This window comes from Vespa mandarinia, chromosome 5, assembly GCF_050613455.1.
Source record: "Vespa mandarinia isolate Hongniang chromosome 5, ASM5061345v1, whole genome shotgun sequence".
Taxonomy (NCBI): domain Eukaryota; kingdom Metazoa; phylum Arthropoda; class Insecta; order Hymenoptera; family Vespidae; genus Vespa; species Vespa mandarinia.
The window spans coordinates 5,118,734-5,137,500 of NC_140814.1; the positions used below are offsets into that span (position 1 = coordinate 5,118,734).

The window sequence follows — 18,767 nt, forward strand, 5'->3', positions numbered from 1 at the left end:
ATGATCGTGGAGGATACAGTGATCAGCATCGAGAGAGAACCGAGAGAGATGACGATGGAAGCTATTCTTCTTCGCGATCAGAGGACTACGTCCCATAGGGTGTTGAATCGTGAAGATCAAAGTGTTGCCATGACGACGACAATGACAACGGCAATGACGAAAATGAAAACTACGAAGGAATTCATAAAAGAGGGAAACGATCGACAGATATCGTGTCTACTCGATCATCCTTCTTCGTCATCTCGAATTTGCCGCTCTACTTGTTGCGCTCGCGCCTGCTACCGGAATTGTTGTCATTGTTCCTCGTGCGGGAACGACGACGTTTCCGCGCAGAGACACTTCCGACGTGATTCCGATGTGTGCCGAGCGCACGCCTCCTCTTCTTGCGACGACGATCGGGGGGTACGATCGAGACGATGTTTGTTATCCATCACTACGACCACGTGGCTCAGTAAGTCGATATTTACGATTTCGTGTTCTATCGAAATTGTTACCTCTCTTTTCTCTTCATTGCCCTTTTTTTGACTTTCTTTTTTGCGTTTGTTCTTTTTCTTTTTCTTCTTCTTTCTTTCTTTCTTTCTTTCTTTCTTTCTTTCTTTCTTTCTTTCTTTCTTTCTTTCTTTCTTTCTTTCTTCCTTTCTTTCTTTCTTTCGTTCTTTTTTTCTATTCTTTTTTTTTGTCATCGTCGTCGTCGTCATTCTTATTCCTTATCTTCTTTCTCTTTATCATATTCATCTCATAAATATCATTTCGATGGTTAATTTACAATGGGAGGAGAACTATCGATCCCTTTTACTATTAATTAATCTTTTCGCGATAACGAGAAAGATCGAATTATAATTATCCTTTAAGATCTCAATTACGTCCGCCTCGATAAGTTTATTATGAGGATTAATTTTCTCCTTATCTTATGTTAATAGGAGTCGACATATATCTTTATACTATGTATGTTAAAAGATCTTAGTCGGTTTTAAAATGAATACAATGCAACAAATATAATAGTTGAATGATTGCAAACGATATTTCTTAATCAGCAAACAAAGCTATCCGGCGGGTACGGCAGTGGCTTCTATCTGTCAGCGGGCGTAAAAATATGTCCGTATCCGGTAACGATGATTTCCTCGAAATGATTTCGAATCTATATATCGGGATACGCGAATGCCCTTGCATACGATTATGTTATAGCGTTGCAATTTCGGTTGTTTACCCGCCTTGGACCACCTAGATATTCAACACGATACAAACACAAGGATCGTAAATAGTCATTTCAATAAATGAAAAAGATATAGCCAGTCGTAAACAACCGATATAAAATTGATCCTTTCGGGATAATTTATTGGCCATAATCGGATAGGTAAGCACGTATATACACTTGGGATCATTACAAAAATCATTTCTCTCTCTTTTCTTTTTTTCTTTTTTCTTTTCTTCAGCTTTGATCTTTTATATTTTGAATTAGAGAGAAAAGAAAAAATAAATAAATAACTAAAAAGAAAAAAGCAAAGAGAAGAAGGGACTAGCACTAATCCCTTTTTGAACATTTCGACGATCACATTATAAACTTGTCCGACAACGATCGAAAAGGCATTCTACTACGTTTTCCCTTTCTAGATTTCACCACGAGCCCATCTTCGATGCACGATGCACCGTGCTTGAATCGATCACGCGCGAAGAATGCATCGGCTCGAGCGGCACTCTTACGTAACCGTTCGCATCTTTCTCCTTTCTAGTGACACCTTTCTTTCTTCGATCTTCGATCTTCGATCTTCGTGATGCATCCATTGCGATCGACGAAATGGATGGACGGGATCGAAGGAGCAAACATAACGGCTGATCGATTCACAGTGGCGTCCTCTGTCTACTTCGAGACTCTTTCTTTCTCTCTCTCTCTCTCTCTCTTTCTCTCTCTCTCTCTCTCTCTCTCTCTCTCTCTCTCTCTCTCTCTCTGCCGTGCTTGACGTCACTTTCGAGCAAGCCGATGAACGCATTAGTCATCCACCTCGTTATGGTCCTTCTTATCGATACATACTTTGCTCGTACAGCCAACTTCGTCAAATAGTTTCGATTCTTTAACGATCGACAATGATTCGTTAGTCACTCTGATGATTTTTTTCTTTTTCTTTTTTTTTTTTGTTCTTTCCTTTTTGTTTTTCTGTTCTTATTTTATAACACCGAGAGAGAGAGAGAGGGGGGGGGGGGAGGGAGAGAGAGGGGGAAAGAGAGAGAGAGAAGAACAACATAAGAATCCTCGATCAAAGTTGATCGATTAGATCTCTCGATCGTCCACTTTGCTATCTCTCTTCTATCTATATACATCGATGTCACTTCGAATTTCGCTCTGATGGAAAATGAAATTTTGCGTTACGCTGTAGGGTACGATACCGCGAAACGATATCGAGTACTACGAATAAATTGAATCTATTGAATGAAACGTTAAGTAGGTCATTCGAGCATTTTGATAGAAGGAATTAGATTCAATGGGAAGGTGGATGCCACGGAAGCCCACCTGTTGAGCGCGTGCGACTCCCACAGGTGGTTCTTCCAATGGCAGGTAGTCATTTTTGACTCGTCAAACCATTTATTTCTCTTTCACTCTCTATTGGATTACTATTTTCTTTTCTCTCTCTCTCTCTCTCTCTCTCTCTCTCTCTCTCTCTCTCTCTCGTTTCTTTTTTTTCTTCTTTCTTTTTTTTTCCCCCTTTTCAAGCCTATCTTTAATCAATGAACTCTTTTTCATTAAAGCGTCATTTAACATTATCACGAGAAATATTTAAAGTGTGAAAAAGAAAATTAGAGAAAAAAAAAAGGATTCATTGATCTTATTCTATCGTTATGCTTTTATCAGATAACAATTTCTCGATAATAATTAAAAGAAGGAAGGAAAAGAGAATGAGAATGAGAAAGAGAAAGAGAGAGAGAAAGAGAGAGAGAGAGAGAGAGAGAGAGAGAGAGAGAGATCGAAAAAGAAAAAATCGCAAGGCAGGAAATACTTCGAAGGTCGGACAGGTGCATTGAGGGTCTCGAAGAGTCTCGAGAGCCACGATTTCGAGCGAGTCTCGCGCTTTGCGTTGTAAGCTCTCGCGCGTACGCGTCGCGACCTACCGCAACGCGCGGTAGTACGAGCATGGACGCAGAACGGTGGTAGGAAAAGGGGGAGCCGCGGGGCCGGTTCTAATGGGGTATAATTGTCGCGAGCAATGCGAGGACAGTGCGCCATTAGCGCATTTTTCATCGTCTTTCTTGCCGGCGCACGGCAAGAGCGTGCAAGCGAGCGAGCGAGCGAGCGAGCGATCGAGCGAGTAAGCGAGCGAGTAAGCGAGCGCACCCAAGAGCACAGATGATGCGCTTCTCTGCGCGCCTTACTTTTTTTCCCCTCTCCGTCCTCTCTGCAAGTGTACGAACGACGACTACGGCTACGGCTACGGGTACGGCTACGACGACTAGGACGACTACGACTATGACGACAACGACGACTACGACTACGACTACGACGACGACGATGATGACGGCGGCGGCCGTCTCTCCGTTCGAAGAGCTCGGATTCTCTGGAATTTCGTTGGAACGCCGTCGTTCGTGCGTTCGTCGTTGAGGTAGGCCCCGAGAATTGCCTCCGATGATCCAAAGGGAAAGAGACCGCTTTTCTCTAACTCTCGCAAAGATATTTCAGTCAACGACGAAATCCACGACTTTTCACGGATTTAATACGTCCTTCCACTTCTTCATTTTTCTTCTCCTTTTCTCTTTTGCTTTCTTTTCCTCCTTTTTTTTCTTTTTTTTTTTTTCTATTCTATTTTTCTTTTTTCTCTTCTGCCCCCTCCGCCCCTCCGCCCCCCGTTCCCCCTCCACCACCCCTACCATTACTCGCTTTCCTCAGAAAGTCGCATTCTTGCATTCGCTTCGTTTCGTTTCGTTTCGTTTCGTTCCCTTTCTCTCCGTGACTAATTTGGCTAATCGTTCGACGGATGGCCGCTAATCGTACTCGATTAAACGTACCGCGCGAGGAAAAAAGGCGGCGCAATTAAAGAGACCAAGAGAAAGTACTACGTAAATGCGTATTGACGTACTTAGATACGTATGTACCTACATGCGTTTATGCACGTTACGAGTAAGGATATACGATTTGCGGTCTGCGAAATTACTCCTGCGAACGATAAAAATACCATGTTAACCGTGTGTCGCCACTTTTTCACATATTTCTTAGCTTTTCTATAAGAGTTAATATCTTAGGACAAGTAGAACTTTACTCAGTTTTCGGAATATATTCGGAATGAAAGTTATATATCGATTTGCTGCAAGACTTTTCACCGTCTTTTCTTTAGACCTTTTTTTTCCTCGTTCGTCGAATCATTGAATCTCCTTTTCTTTTTTCTTTTCTTTTTCTTTTTTTTCTTCCTCTTCTCTTTTTTCTCTTTTCTTTTTCCTTTTCTTCCTCTCTTCTCTTTTTTCTTACGTTGACGAAGAAATAAGTTTGTGTATATATATATATATATATATATATATATATATATATGTACAGACATCTATAAATATATTTAATGGATTTTATCTGACATCATTACGGAACGTTAATTGGACTCCTTTTCGCGTCGATGAACCATTGAAGAAGAAAAACGATCGAATCTTGATCCGTTATCCTTCGAACTTTTCGAATGATAGATCTTATTATTTTTCATTCGAATTCTTTGATTAAAATAAATCCTTCGTAGTAAAAGCGCGCACGTGTCGGTAGAAAAACGTGAATTCGATTTCACGTGACTTTCTCGGCACAGCGCATTAAGTCGATCATATATATATATATATATATATATATATATATATATATATATATATATCGCGATGTTCTTTCTTCAATTATCTAACCAACCGTGTGACTTATCTGTCATAAGAAAAATTCCAATGCAATCTTTTGACTTCCTGGGCACGCGACCACCCAGCTCGAATGCAGAATCTTCATTTTATTTTTTTTCCTTTTTTTTTTCTTTTTTTTTTTTTTATACTTGTCAACTTTATATTTATTTTTTTTCTGCCCCTATCTTCCCTCCCTCTCTTCTCTGCTCGCAAATAAGAAAAGATAAGTTTGCCATCACGGTTCGTTCTACTTTTGTGTTATAACACAAAAATTTAAGTTGACCGACGAATTATCGATATATCTGTCCGTCAGAAAGAAAACGATTCGAACTTTTAGTGGCGCTCATTAATATGCATGATGTGATTCCTCGTTCTCTCTCTCTCTCTCTCTCTCTCTCTCCCCTTCTGTCTCTATCATTTTTCTTCTTCACGTGCACGCGCTGCATCGTGCGAGTCCACGTAATATTAAATTTTGATTTCGTACGTACGGACGTTTTTCAAGGCCGCGCGTAAAACTCCCGTCCGATCGGAAATTAAAAACTTATTCTGTTGCCGAGAGAGACATATACGTTTTATTTCAATGTCGAGGGCAAAGAAAAAAAAAAAGATGAGAAAGAGTAGAAAAAAGAAAAGGCGAAAGAAAAAAGAGAAAAAGAAAAGAAAATATAGGAAAAAGAAAATATCTACCTACCTACCTACCTACCTACCTACCTACCTACCTACCTACCTACCTACCTATCTACCTACCTAAATCCTTCCGCGTGTCTGCACGATCGGCGAACCGTTAAGAGTCGTTTCTTCGAGAAATAAAGAAAGGGATAATTTCGAAAAATTATCTCGGCAAATGAGAATTATCGGCTCGCGGACGCAACACGAGCGAGTGTAATTACGTTTTCTCGTTACGCCAAATAAAATTACCGTACGATGTAAATGACTTGGAACTGGAGGTGGGCACCTTTCGAACTCTCGATTCTTTTCGATCACGAATCGTGAAGCATTAAAAGAGAAAAAGAGATAGAAAGAAAAAGAGAGACAGAGAGAGAGAGAGACAGAGAGAGAGAGAGAGAGAGAGAGAGAGAGAGAGAGAAAGAGAGAGAGAAAGAGAAGAGAACGCAAGTAGCGTCCTCGTCCTCGTCGTCGCCATCCGACGAACCGTTGCGCGCGCCGAGAGGCGAGGCCCCTCATCAAGGGTCGTAACTCGTGAAATAATGCGACGAGGAATTCGCGGGGACGTAATTCGACGAGCAACGGTGATTCCGAAACTGCCGGATGATCATAAGACGGGACCGATCGAAATCTACCATTTAGGTCGCTTACTATCGACGAAACATGACCACCCTCCTTCGATTTGAGTCGCGAAAGAGAGATTTCGAAAAGGGCCGACGCCCGGAAGCTTCCTTCGATCGTTTTCTCCGGGGCATAATTGTTGAAATTCGCGTGTCAAATTTGATGATTATCGAAGAGAGAGGAATTAGTTTTCGAGCAATCATGTATGGTGTGGCAAACGATAATAATTTTCATTTCGCCGTGATTCACGATTCATTATTTCGAAAGTTTATCTTTATAAGGATCGTTAAATATTTCAAAATATTCGTAAGATATTATTATATTAAAATTAACGTTAATAATTATATCTAAATGACAAAAAGCCTATATGTTATTTCAGGGTTAAGCAGTCTTGTAGTCACCTTGCTCGTGGCCTCGGTAAACGGAGCTCCGACAATGACTGTCAATGCCAGACGGCTGAGTTCACCACCAAAGTGGGTAAATCCCTGTGGTCTTGCCGCCGAAGACTTCGATAGTGATCCCGACGTCGAACAATTGCGAGACGTGCAACTATTAACTCAGGTTGTGGTACAGGCGAAAACAGCACTGATGCACGCTCAACTCTTTCGGGACGATTACGTGAGTACATTAGTATGGGATTTTATTTCTATATAAATTCAAGCCGTTAGCTATAGTTCTTCTCCTCGTGAATTGGGAGTCCCGAAAAAAAGAGAAGGCCCCGACGGAAGATCAAACTCATCGATGCCTCGATAATTACCGGCGTGACTTCTGCTTGAGGGGATCGAGCATGAGCGCGGAGAGGAGAGGGAAGCTCGAGCGGAAGGCAGTTATGGCAGTACTTCCGGCGGTACGGACGACGTCGATCGTCGTTTCTACGTGTCGCTGGCAAAGAGACACACTCGAAAGAGATCTCGGCTTTTACTTAATGGTTCGCCGTTCTTGCGATCTTACCGATTTTCTCACCTTTCTTTCATCTCTACCCGATATACACTTTGGACGAATCTGATTGAGATTAAACAATGATCGGATTTATACTCGACTAATTTCTCGATTCTAATTTTGATTTTATCGTTAGTTTCAAAGAAACTTATACCATTAGAGTGCGGGTGAATCGTTTCATTTGTTATTAATTATATATATATATATATATATATATATATATATATATAACGATATATTCGAGAATTAAGTAAATAAATATTATTCAATTTTTTTTATTTATTATTATTATTATTATTATTATTATTATTATTATTATTATTATTATTTTCACATAAAATACATGTTACACGGATTTTGTTTTGTTCGTACGGATTCTAAAAGGAGAAAAGAAATAATAGCTTTCATGGTATATATCACGAAACGACGAGGAGAAAGAGAAGGAGAAGGAGGAGAAGGAGGAGGAGGAGGAGGAGGAGGAGGAGGAGGAGGAGAATGATCGAATAGCAAGTAGGAAGAGTCTCCTTCCCAAACGTTGGCTCATTATCTACCCACCAAGGACATTATATCGGGCTCGCCTCGTTCCCTAAGATTTCTCCTTCTCCTTCTTTTCCCGAAGCGTTCCGAAAAGGGAAAAAAATAGGATAGGCGTATCGGGTAAACCACAAAGTAAGACACGACGAAACTGCGGTCGCACGCGAAACTATACTCTCTCCCCCTTTTCATCATACATTAGGCTCGTTCCCTCGATTTATGCATCGTGCACACGCGTCCTCACGATTCCGGGTCTATAACTGGACGTCCTTATGCGTCCGACCCAATTCTTGGAGATCTGAAAATGAAATCGATCTCCTTTTCGTCACGTTCGCTTCCTGCTCGTTAATCTTAATTCCCTTAATAGATAAAGATCTTTAAAAATTTTTTGTACGTAAAAATATTCGATATTTTATCTTCGACGATATTTTTTATCGTTAAACGATATCGTAAGAATTATAATGATTTTTATAATTCATAAAAGATTTTCTTTTCGATTTATATCATTAAACAAATGTTTTCTCGATAGTTTCTATATTTCAATCGGATTTCTTACATTTTGACGAACTCCAATTAATCGTTCCAATAATCGAATAACGAATCAATAGTATTTAATTTTCGATAGTATATCACTATTATTATTATTATCATTATTATTATTATTATTATTATTATTATTATTATTATTATTATTATTATTATCATTATTATTATTTGATCATAATCACGGAATACTAAGAAAGTCGGATGATCTCAAGATGATCAGGTGTAGAAGAAGAAGAAGAAGAAGAAGAAGAGAAAGAGGATGATGGTGGGGGGGGGGGGGGAGTGGATGCGAAAAAAGTCACAGCGGATTTCGCGCACGACCACAAAGGGCGCTTATACGAAGGCCTTGGTTCCGGCGTCGTGACTATGACATAGAGAAGAGGTGATGGTGGGGAAGGTTTGAGAGGGAATTCAAACGCTTCGAAAGGGCCCAGGCCGCGTTACATCATCGTACGATGATACACGACACCGATGTTTTCTAAGTCAGCGCATAATTCGATATCGGATTCGTTTTGGACGCAAGAAGAAGGACTCGTCGAGTACGATGGGAGAAAGGAAAAGAAAAAGATGATTCAATTCGCATAACTTTCTTTCTCTCTCTCTCTCTCTCTCTCTCTCTCTCTCTCTCTCTCTGTATCTTTCTCTTTCTTTCCTTTCTTCCTTCCTTCCTTACTTCCTTCCTTCCTTCTTTCCTTCCTTCCTTCTTTCTTTCCCGCGGTGACTCCAATGCAGGAAGACGCAGGTGCGCCTTGCCTGATAGCGAGTTGCGGCGACATACTGTCTGGTGGTCCACTGACGTCATCATTCGCCACTCGTTATCGTTTCGAAACGAACGACGTAAAGCAATAAAGTATAGACGGATAAATATTTCCTTCGAATATTCCCCATGTGCGATGCCGGAGATGCGAGTTAACATTGCTTAAACATTTAAAGATAGATGAAGATTGGTATTACTCGTGAAACTCGTTAATTATTTCGTCAAATAATTTAAATGAGGAATTATCGGGGACGATGTGTGGCGGCAAAGAAAAAAAAAAAAGAAAACGGTGGAAAAGAAAAACATTAAATGAATAAATGGAGAAGAAGAAGTGTATAAAAAATAAAAAAAAAAAAAAGAAAAAAAGAAAAAAGAAAAATAATAATAATAATAATAATAATAATAATAATAATAATAATAATAATAAAAAAGAAAGAAGAAGAAAGAAACAGAGGTAGAAGGATAATATAATAAACGGATCGTTTTCGTGAGCGCTGAATGAAAGGGTTGCAATGGTGGATGGGGAAAAGGGGGGAGGAGGAGCAGGAGGGGTTGGTGGGTGGGAGTGGGATGGGAGGGGGGAAGGGAGAAACGATTCGAGGAAGTCTTTTTTTCGAAAGTAATGTTTCTCCGTTAAAACTTGCACTTTTATTTCATCGTCCTTCGCAAATGTGATAAAGAGAGAAAAAGGTAGCTCACGACGTGAAGGCATCGGATAAAATATCGGAAGTGGAGGATTCCAATAAATCAGAATCGGAAGCTGCCCCCTCTCCCGAACCGCGGACGGGACACAGCCATACGCCACAGGCATACTCCGCCTGCATACTAAAGCCAAGACCGGATATACAACGCGCCAGCATATCTACTCTCCTCGATATATACACTACGACACATATCCCCCTGGCAGCAAGTGCCACTGCGCTTCTTGCATATCGACTCGTCGTGTACGGCTCCCTCGCGCTGACATATTTTCTCTTGGCGCGTGACTTTCCTCTCGTCTCGTCTCCTCCTACTCTTTCTCTACTCCTCCTTACCTCCCTCCTATGCTTCTTCCTCTCATTCATTCTCGAAATACGTCCAAATCGCGAGTTCTCTCTCTCTCTCTCTCTCTCTCTCTCTCTCTCTCTCTCTCTCTTCTTTTTCTTACTCTTTTTAATTTTTTCCAATGACGAGTCGCGAATGATACTCGATCAGTTCGACCGAGACCGACTCACCGAAATTTTATAACTTCTAATAAGCGGTGAAACCGTGCTAGAAAAAAGACCGAGAAGCTAATTGATTTTGACGGGTTCTCTCTTTTTCTTTCTCTCCCCCCCCCTCTCTCTCTCTGTCTCTCTCTTGAGAAAGAGAGAGAGAGAGAGAGAAAGAGTGCCTTATAGACCGAGAGGAAGACGAAGAAGGAGAAAGAGAGAGAGAGAGAGAGAGAGAGAGAGAGAGAACAAGAGAGAGATAGAGAGAAAGAGAAAGAGAGAGACATCGTCGTACCTACTCCTGCCAGCCTACTTCCTGCCAGTTTGCAGCCCGGTTTTACGATTATTCGTGCACCGGTGTGGCCGTCGAGACTTTTACGAGGCACAAAAGACCCGCGCCACGATTTGCTCGCCGCCAGTGGTTGTTAGCGACAATTCCTTTCTTCCTTTCCTTTTTCTTCCTTGTCCCTCCTCGTCTCCCTTCCTTCTGTTTTCCCTCTCCTTATTCTCTTTCTCTCTCTCTCTCTTTCTCTCTCTCTCTCTCTCTCTCTCTCTCTCTCACCTTCTCTCATTCACGCTAGACTATCGCGTCTCGTAGGAAAAGAACACTGTGTTCTCTCCGGTCCGGTGTAACACTCAGCAACAGCAACAACGTCCGTTATAGCAAACTCCTCGGAAACGTATTCGAAAGTTAGATTTTTTTTTTCTTCTTCTTCTTCTTTTTTTTCTTTTTTTTCATTTTTTTTTTTTAATTTTTTTTTTTTTTTAAATCGCTACAGAAATGTATAGAGGGAATGAGAATCACCGTGTCGTCGTGATAAACGGGTCATAAAATGCGAGAGGCTGTATGAGAGAAAGAGAGAGAGAGAGAGAGAGAGAGAGAGAGAGAGAGAGAAATAAATGAGATCCTTCTATTTTCTTCTCTCTTTTTTTTCCATATTCTTTCTTTTATTTATTCATTTTTCTTTTTTCTTTTTTTTTTCTTTTCTTTATTTTTTTTTTCTCCTTTGAAGGGAGCGAGTTAGGCGGAGGGTGAAATATAAAACGTGAGAAAAGAGAGGGAGTCACGTGAGAAAGCGAGATGTCACATTGAATATTTTTAACGATGGATCATAGATTAAAACGTTAGTTTTCAATGTAATTTTGTATTAATTTAGATTTAATCAAATTATTTTTATACCGAGATAATCGTAAAATTTCGTTTAATTAGATAGCTCGTTACGCGAGAAAGAAGGTGAACCTTTTGAATTTATCTTTTTTTTTTTTTTTTCTTTTTTTTTCTTTTTTCGTTATCGTTTTGGGTGGCCCGGGATCGGCTCGAAGAGGATTAATAAGAACGCGTTTCGCGTGACGCAACGTTATTCCCGAATGGGTGTTCTCTCCTCGTTCGCGGCTTATACAAAGTTTCTACTCTCTACGTGAGTTGGAAAGAGGCAAAGACGAACGGCACATTTCTATCGTCTTCGAAAGGGTTTCGTAATGATCTGGGCGTGGAGAGGATCTCTAAAGAAGAGACAAGAGCAGGATCGGAAAGGGCAGGTACCTTCGATCGATCGTGCTTCGAAGCACGCCAGAAGAAAGAACGAGAAAGATGGAGAATTATCGATCGTGAGACCACGCGTTCCTCTTTTAAGGCACGCGCTTTCTTCTGCGATTTTTGATCCATCCCATTCCCTATGCATGTTAACCTAATTTTCAATTATCTCACGAACTCGTATTGTTGACATAATGTTCATAAATATATATCACATAAAAAGAAAAGAAAAAAAAAAAATATATATATATATATGAGTATTATCGAGCCGTGCAGAATCACTGACTACGTTATCCTATCGGCAAATGTGTTATTTCCCTGAGACCCTTTTTCTTTTTTTTCATGCAATGGCTACTTCAACTCCATTGAAAATTGTCGTGTGTACGTTGTAAAGGAAAATGGCCTTGAGCTTTGGTACAGCTCGTTCTTCGTAAATGATTGATTGTACGAACGGCGACTTTAAAAATTCGCGGAACTCTTTGCTATCTCGAATAGTTACATAAAATCGAGGGTTTCGATCCCCCTTCTCTCTCTCTCTCTCTCTCTCTCACATTCTCTCTCGTTATATCTGTCTCTTTCTCGCTTCTAGCTAACACTACGAATGATTCATATCGACTGGAGCTCTGAATACCAGCGATATCGTGTTGGGACAATTAACGTGTCTGCCCTGGCGCCTTGTGTTCCCAGTAGTTTCTACTTAAAGGAACCTAATAGCTACACGGCATTTGCGTGCAGTGGCCCAGTAATTCCCAAAAAGTCAGCGAACACTCTTCACGTTCATGTTTCAGACTAGCTTACTCATTCTCGTGTCCTATTCCTTCCTCCCCTCTTTCTTCTTCTCCTCTCATCTCCGTGTTTTCCGTTGTCTATTACTAGGAACGAGGGTTATCGAAATAATCGGTGACTAAACGTTACCGAGCGTTGCTTTTTACGCGTTCAACGCATTATATATGTCTATCTGTCTGTGTGTGTGTGATGTGTGATGTGTCTGTGTATGTGCGTGTGCGTGTGTGTATGTAGGTGTATGCGTATGTGTGTGTATGCATGTATTACAACTTTTTTAATTCTTTGCTAACGAATCCTTCGTTACGAAGTAGGATAACAAAGAATAAACAAGGAGAAGAATGCATAGCTAACGAACTTGCGTCGTATATTATATTTATATAAATTTCGATTATATCGCATAATCCAATATAGAATAATATTTTTTCGTCATTTCAGATCAAACGGACCTTTAAAGTTGACTTTGCCGATTGGCACTTGCAATGGAAGGACAATCATTACGATTGGTTGCCTAGTAAGAAGGATATACCGAAGCAATTGGGCGAACAATTGCAGCAACAATATTTGGACAGTTTGGAGGTAAGTTCGATTCGAAATGTCGATTGCAATTTAAAAGAGAATATTTTAATTTGTTTTTATTTTTATTATTTTCTCTTTTTTTTCTCTTTCTTTTTTTTTCTCTCTTTTTCCCCCCCCCCCCTTTTTCTTCTCCTTTTCCAAATATTTCAGCTTGATAGATCACTTCTTGATGCGTACGAGTACATGCAGAAATACGCGGTTGGTCTCGAGCAAATTGTATGGGACCAAGAGGACAATGGTCTTGAGTTTCGCGATCAGTTTAAGGATACCGAATTCAAGCTCCGAACGGTGAGTGTTTAAAAGACTTTATCTATCCCGTCTCGACTTAACCCCCCCCCCCTCCCCTTACCCCTCGGTAGAAACTTGTGATCCCGTAAAAGTCAGCAAATCGCGAGTAATTAGCCGTTATGCTCGACTTTCACAATGGCCAACGCGAACTCGTCGTCGTCGTTGAACGATCAGGTTTGAAATAACGTTGCCGCTGCTGTTTGCCACTATCTCTACGTAGTACTCGCGAACGGTATATAAAAAGCATTTTGCCAGTTTTATGAGCGATTTCACGTAAATGCCGAGTCGCGTTTAAAGATACTTGGACTACGGATCTCGAAAGAACCGCAAACTCCTCGTCCGATCGTTCGAGAGGTACCGACACTCGGCCGAGTTCCACATCGGTTGTTTTTCTTTTTTTCTTTTTTTTTTTTTATCCTTTTTTCTTTTTTTCTTTCAATAATATCACCGGCCTCGATTCCGTAGTTATCGTGTGCAAAAATTCGTTCGATCGAAGCACCTCTCTTGTTCTTTCCTTTTTTTTTCTCTCTCTCTCTTCTTTTTTCTTCTTTTCTTTTTTTTACAATCAGCGATCCCGCGTTGCATGCATTCCGTTCTATCTCTCTCTCTCTCTTTCTCTCTCTTACTCTCTCTCTCTCTCTCTCTCTCTCTCTCTCTCTCTTTTTTCCAAGGCGTGTGTTAGTTCGTTTCTTTTTTTTTTTTAACAGGGCTTTTTTCCTTCCTTCTTTTCGCAGGTCCTATGTGAGCTTCAAGTCGCGTTGATGGAACGTGCTGTGACCTTACGACCCGACGTAACGAGGAACGCAATGTCGACGGAGTATCGCTCGATGTCGTCGTCCGCGACTTATCGCGATTTACGCGATTGGCTGATCTTTCGGGACTACATGAACGGTCTCGAATACGTCGTGCAGGTGTTCGAGCATTTACGTAGGGGCTTAGAATCCTGAGGACGGCAAGGCGGAAGCCGAAGAAGGGCTACAAGGCGACGACTCGCCCATTTTAGAAAAACGGAACGACCCGATCTCGAAACTATATCAATATCCTCCTGAAGTGAAGGCGTGTGATTTATTTTCTTTTTTTTTTTTTGTTTCTTTCTTTTTTTTTTCTTTCTTTTTTTTTTTCTTTTTTCGATCGTAAAACGCGCGCCATTTTCTTAAGGGGGATATCAACGAGGGACGAAGAAATTTTTTTTTTTTTTTAATCAGTGGGAGATCAAGTGGATCGAAAAATGAAAAAGGGAGAAGAATGCGATGGCAAATTTTTAGATCCAATTTCCATTTGGATTCATTTCTATTTCTGAGATAATCGAATTCGAAATGGAATTATAACGCGAATGAATTCGGTCATGCAACTTATATTCTTTCGCTGATAGATTCGAATTCGATTTCGAATGAATTTAAAAATGAATTCTCCTGGACGTTCCCACGAGAATAATGTTTCGAAATATAGAAATGGAGAGAAAGAAAGGACGAGGACAAGAGTCGTACGTTAATAGAGCCCGTCGGTTTTCGCCGCCGTAGTCCGTAATTATTATTAAATAAAAAAAAAAAAAAAAAACGAAACGCGCCGAAATCAGAGGAGTAGAAAAAGGATAGACAAAAGGAAAAAGAGAAGGAGATGGAAGAAGAGCGAAAGGAGAAAGAGAGATTATACAAAGGAAATCGAGCATATCGATTCTTCGCGTCTATCGCTTCTCTAACGGTGTGTCTACTCTAGAAATTATCTTAAAAGAAAAAAAGGAAAAAGGAAGAAGAAGAAAAAAAGAAAAACAAAGAACAGAAAGAAAGAAAAAGTAAGCCTTTCGAGCTCGCACGCTCGCTCGTTCGCCGTCGTTTTATCTTTTATTTTAATGTTTATTTTATCTCTCTTGTATATTATTATTATTATTATTTTTTTTTTCTTATTTCTTTCTTTTTAATACTTTTTTTTCTTTTTTTTTTCTTATTATTATTATTATCATTATCATTACGATTGTTTTTAATACTTTCATTAAAATGAAAAATGAAATATCGATGAGATCCTCGGTTCGTTCTAATGACTTTTCTTTAGCGCGAAAAATGACACATCCAACGAAGTTGGACAAATTTTGAAAGCTTCCAAGTTTTAGATCGAACGTCTACTGTTGTGGAACAACAAGGACGATTAATATAAAAAAAAAAGAAAAAAAAAAAAAAACAAAAAAGAAAAACAAAAAAGAAAAAAGGGACTGGAGCTTGATGTTATCCTTCGAATCGAAGGATTCGTTCATTATGATTTTTTTTTTTTTCTCCCCCGTAGGAAAAAAGTCGATAGAATCCGAGGATCATTCAAATTGGAATGCATTTTAACATGAGTATTTTTATCGATTTTAAAAAACGACTCAAAACGCGTACGTGCGAGTGCTATTTTTTTTTCTTTTTTTTTCCGAATATTCTGCGACACTCCAAATACATGTTCTATGATCGCGTGTAATATTTTTTCTTTTTTTCTTTTCTTTTTTTCTTTTTTCTTTTTTTTCCTTCTCTTAAATCTTTCTATTGTAATATTTTTTTTTTCTAATTTTCTTTTTATTTTGTTTTCTTTTTTTTTCTCTCTTTTTTTTTTCTTTTTTTTTCTTTTTTTTTCTTTTTTTTTTTTTTTTTTTTCCTTTATATCGATACGCAAAGAAAAAGAGTGAGAGATGGAGAAAATGATAGGAGATTAATCGACCTTATTAATGTCAAGTGCGAGAGGCAAATGAACGCTATGATCGAGATAATGATCGTTTCGAAGGAACTTTTGAATCGAACTCGCTTATTTATCCTTATCATTATTAATTATTACATTGTCTCTTGATACGCGTCGCGACTCCGCCCTCGCACTTGCACAAATATACATAAACTCAACAAATACCGTTCATACATACATGTATACATATATACATATATACATACACGCGTACATAGACACACATACACACATAGACACACGTGTACACATACATATTCCAATAATCCTACATAATAATAATTTATTGATTAACAGTAACACTATATATTATTATATTCGTATTTATTCAGATTATTTATTTTATTTTTGTAAAGATCTTATACCTTTGTATTTAAAGTGTCTAACTGAGCTTCAAATTGTCCTAGGGTATAATATTAATACGTTTGAGAGAGATAGTTAGACAATGGGAGAATTTGTGAAAAAAGTATTACTCCATAGAAGGGAAAGAGAAAACGAGAATTGAGAGAAAGATGAAAAATATATATATATATATATATGTATGTATGTATGTATGTATATATATATACATATATTCGTCGTTCGAACGCGTTGTTTCATGCCGCGAGCGTGTGCCGCGATCTTAAATTCTCTCGTCACGTCGTACATTTTTTTTCTTTTTTTTAAGATATGACAAATGAACTCTTATCGAAGAGAAAGATCCTTTCCTTTTCACTGGAATGATCGTTCACGCTGTTTATTATTATTATTATTATTATTATTATTATTATTATTATTATTATTATTATTATCATAATTATTATTATTATTATTATTATTATTATTATTATTATTATTATAATTATTATTATTATTATAATTATTATTATTATTATTATTATTATTATTATTATTATTATAATTATAATTATTATTATTATTATTATTATTATTATTATTATTATTATTATTATAGATATCGTCCAAACGATTTTACTGATTTATTTTTTTCTTTTTTTTATTCTTTTATATCTATGAACTTCTTTCTCGAAGGAAATCGTTGTCTCTCTCCTTTTTTTTTTTCTTTTCTTTCATTTAATTTAATTTAACTTTTTTTTTTAATTTTCTTTTTGTCTTTTTTATAAGTTTATTCGAAGATCGATATCGACTATCTTGATGTTCACTTCTACGATCGTATCTAAGGAGACGTGATCTTATCGATGATCTCGGAAACGTCATCAAATTTTACGTTCCATCCCATAACACTCCCCCAATCTCCCCTCTTGACCGATTTTATTATCCTTTTATAAGTAAGATCTTTTTTCGAAGATTTTAAATATTTTTATCATTAAAACTTTTTTTCTCTTTTTATCTTTTCGATTCGTATCCGAGTAAATTTGAAGAAAAACGCTCCTACGATTCGATCGAGAAAATACGAGAGAAAAGCCTACGTGATTAATGCTCTCGATCAAAAAGTGTATAACGTCGTAGATCTTTTTAATGTCCTTTAGACGGCCCTTAAGCTTATCATAGATCACACGTAAAGGGGGGGACACGAAAGTGGTGGAAGCATGTCTAGTACAGAAATGATGTTTTCTGTCGTTACTGTTATCGATCAATTTGTGATTATGTGATTTCCCAAGCGTGTAACACGTAGAAAAAGAAAAGGATACCCATAATTATTCAAATAAAAGAAGAAAAAAAAGCGCACTTTCATTGCCGTATTATCGTGTCTGTGATATGCATCGAATAGAGTTTCTTGTGCGAGCAACTCTTCATTCATCGAATCGATTATATTCTTTATTCTTCGAGGACAAGACATATATTGAGAAAAGGAGAGAAAGAGGGAGAGAGAGAGAGAGAGAGAGAGAGAGAGAAAATTTTGATAATTTAATTATTCGATCGATCGATGGATTTTGCGAGAATCGTTTCTTTTTTTTTTTTTTTTTTTTTCTTATTATTTACATCTTTTAGACATCTCGTGTTTTACCTTTTTTCTTCCTTTTTTTTTCCTGTTCTGTTCTTTTTTATTTTTTTTATTATTATTTTTTTTTTTTTTTTCTTTAAATACATTTGATATTTAATTCAACCGGATGTTACTTTATGGCGGCCAAGAATACTTCGTCCTTCGATATTTTCGACATACGTGTTAAAAACGTATGTTTTGTAGATGTCAATATTCGTAATAATCATTCGCGTTCTTTCTTCCCCACGGGAGAAGATCAACGTGAACGATCCATTTCGATTTTCCTTCATTGCGATTTCATTCGAAATGTAAAAGGAAAAAGAAAAAGAAATTTCTCGACAGCGATCTCTCTGTCTCCGTTTACTTAATGAGAACAAAAAAAAAAAAAAAAGAAAGAAAAGAAAAAAAATGGGTAAAGAAAGAAAAAGAGAGAGAGAGAAAAAAAAAGAAAAGAAGTGTATGAGTGTATAAAAATTACGTGTAAACTTATTCGATCATTCTTTCCTTTAGATTGTCTCAAATAAATCTGAAATTATCGTCAATATACGAGGGATATGTATCATTGTAAAAAAAAAAAAAAAAAAAAAAAAACAAATGGATCGGTTGTTCGGACAATTGATTTTATTGTTTTTAAGCACGTATATAGTGCATTACATAAATACATATAAATAAATAATAATCGTATAAATATATATATATATATATATATATATATATATATATATATATATATATGATAAATATCGGGCGATTATCGCGACAAACGATAAAACCGAATGTGAATTATAATAATATAAATCGCTTCGTATATGTTGTATATAAACAGGTATG

General features: G+C 37.9%; 1 protein-coding gene across 1 annotated transcript; it reads left to right on the top strand.

The window, feature by feature from the left end:
- On the top strand, window positions 1-15,190 carry LOC118441633 (uncharacterized). The gene is made up of 5 exons (XM_035866301.2): window positions 1-451; window positions 6,515-6,753; window positions 12,857-12,997; window positions 13,148-13,285; window positions 14,020-15,190. The coding sequence occupies exons 1-5, from the start codon at window positions 1-3 to the stop codon at window positions 14,230-14,232; spliced, it is 1,182 nt and encodes a 393-aa protein (XP_035722194.1). The 3' UTR covers window positions 14,233-15,190.
- The last annotated feature ends 3,577 nt before the right edge of the window (window positions 15,191-18,767 follow it).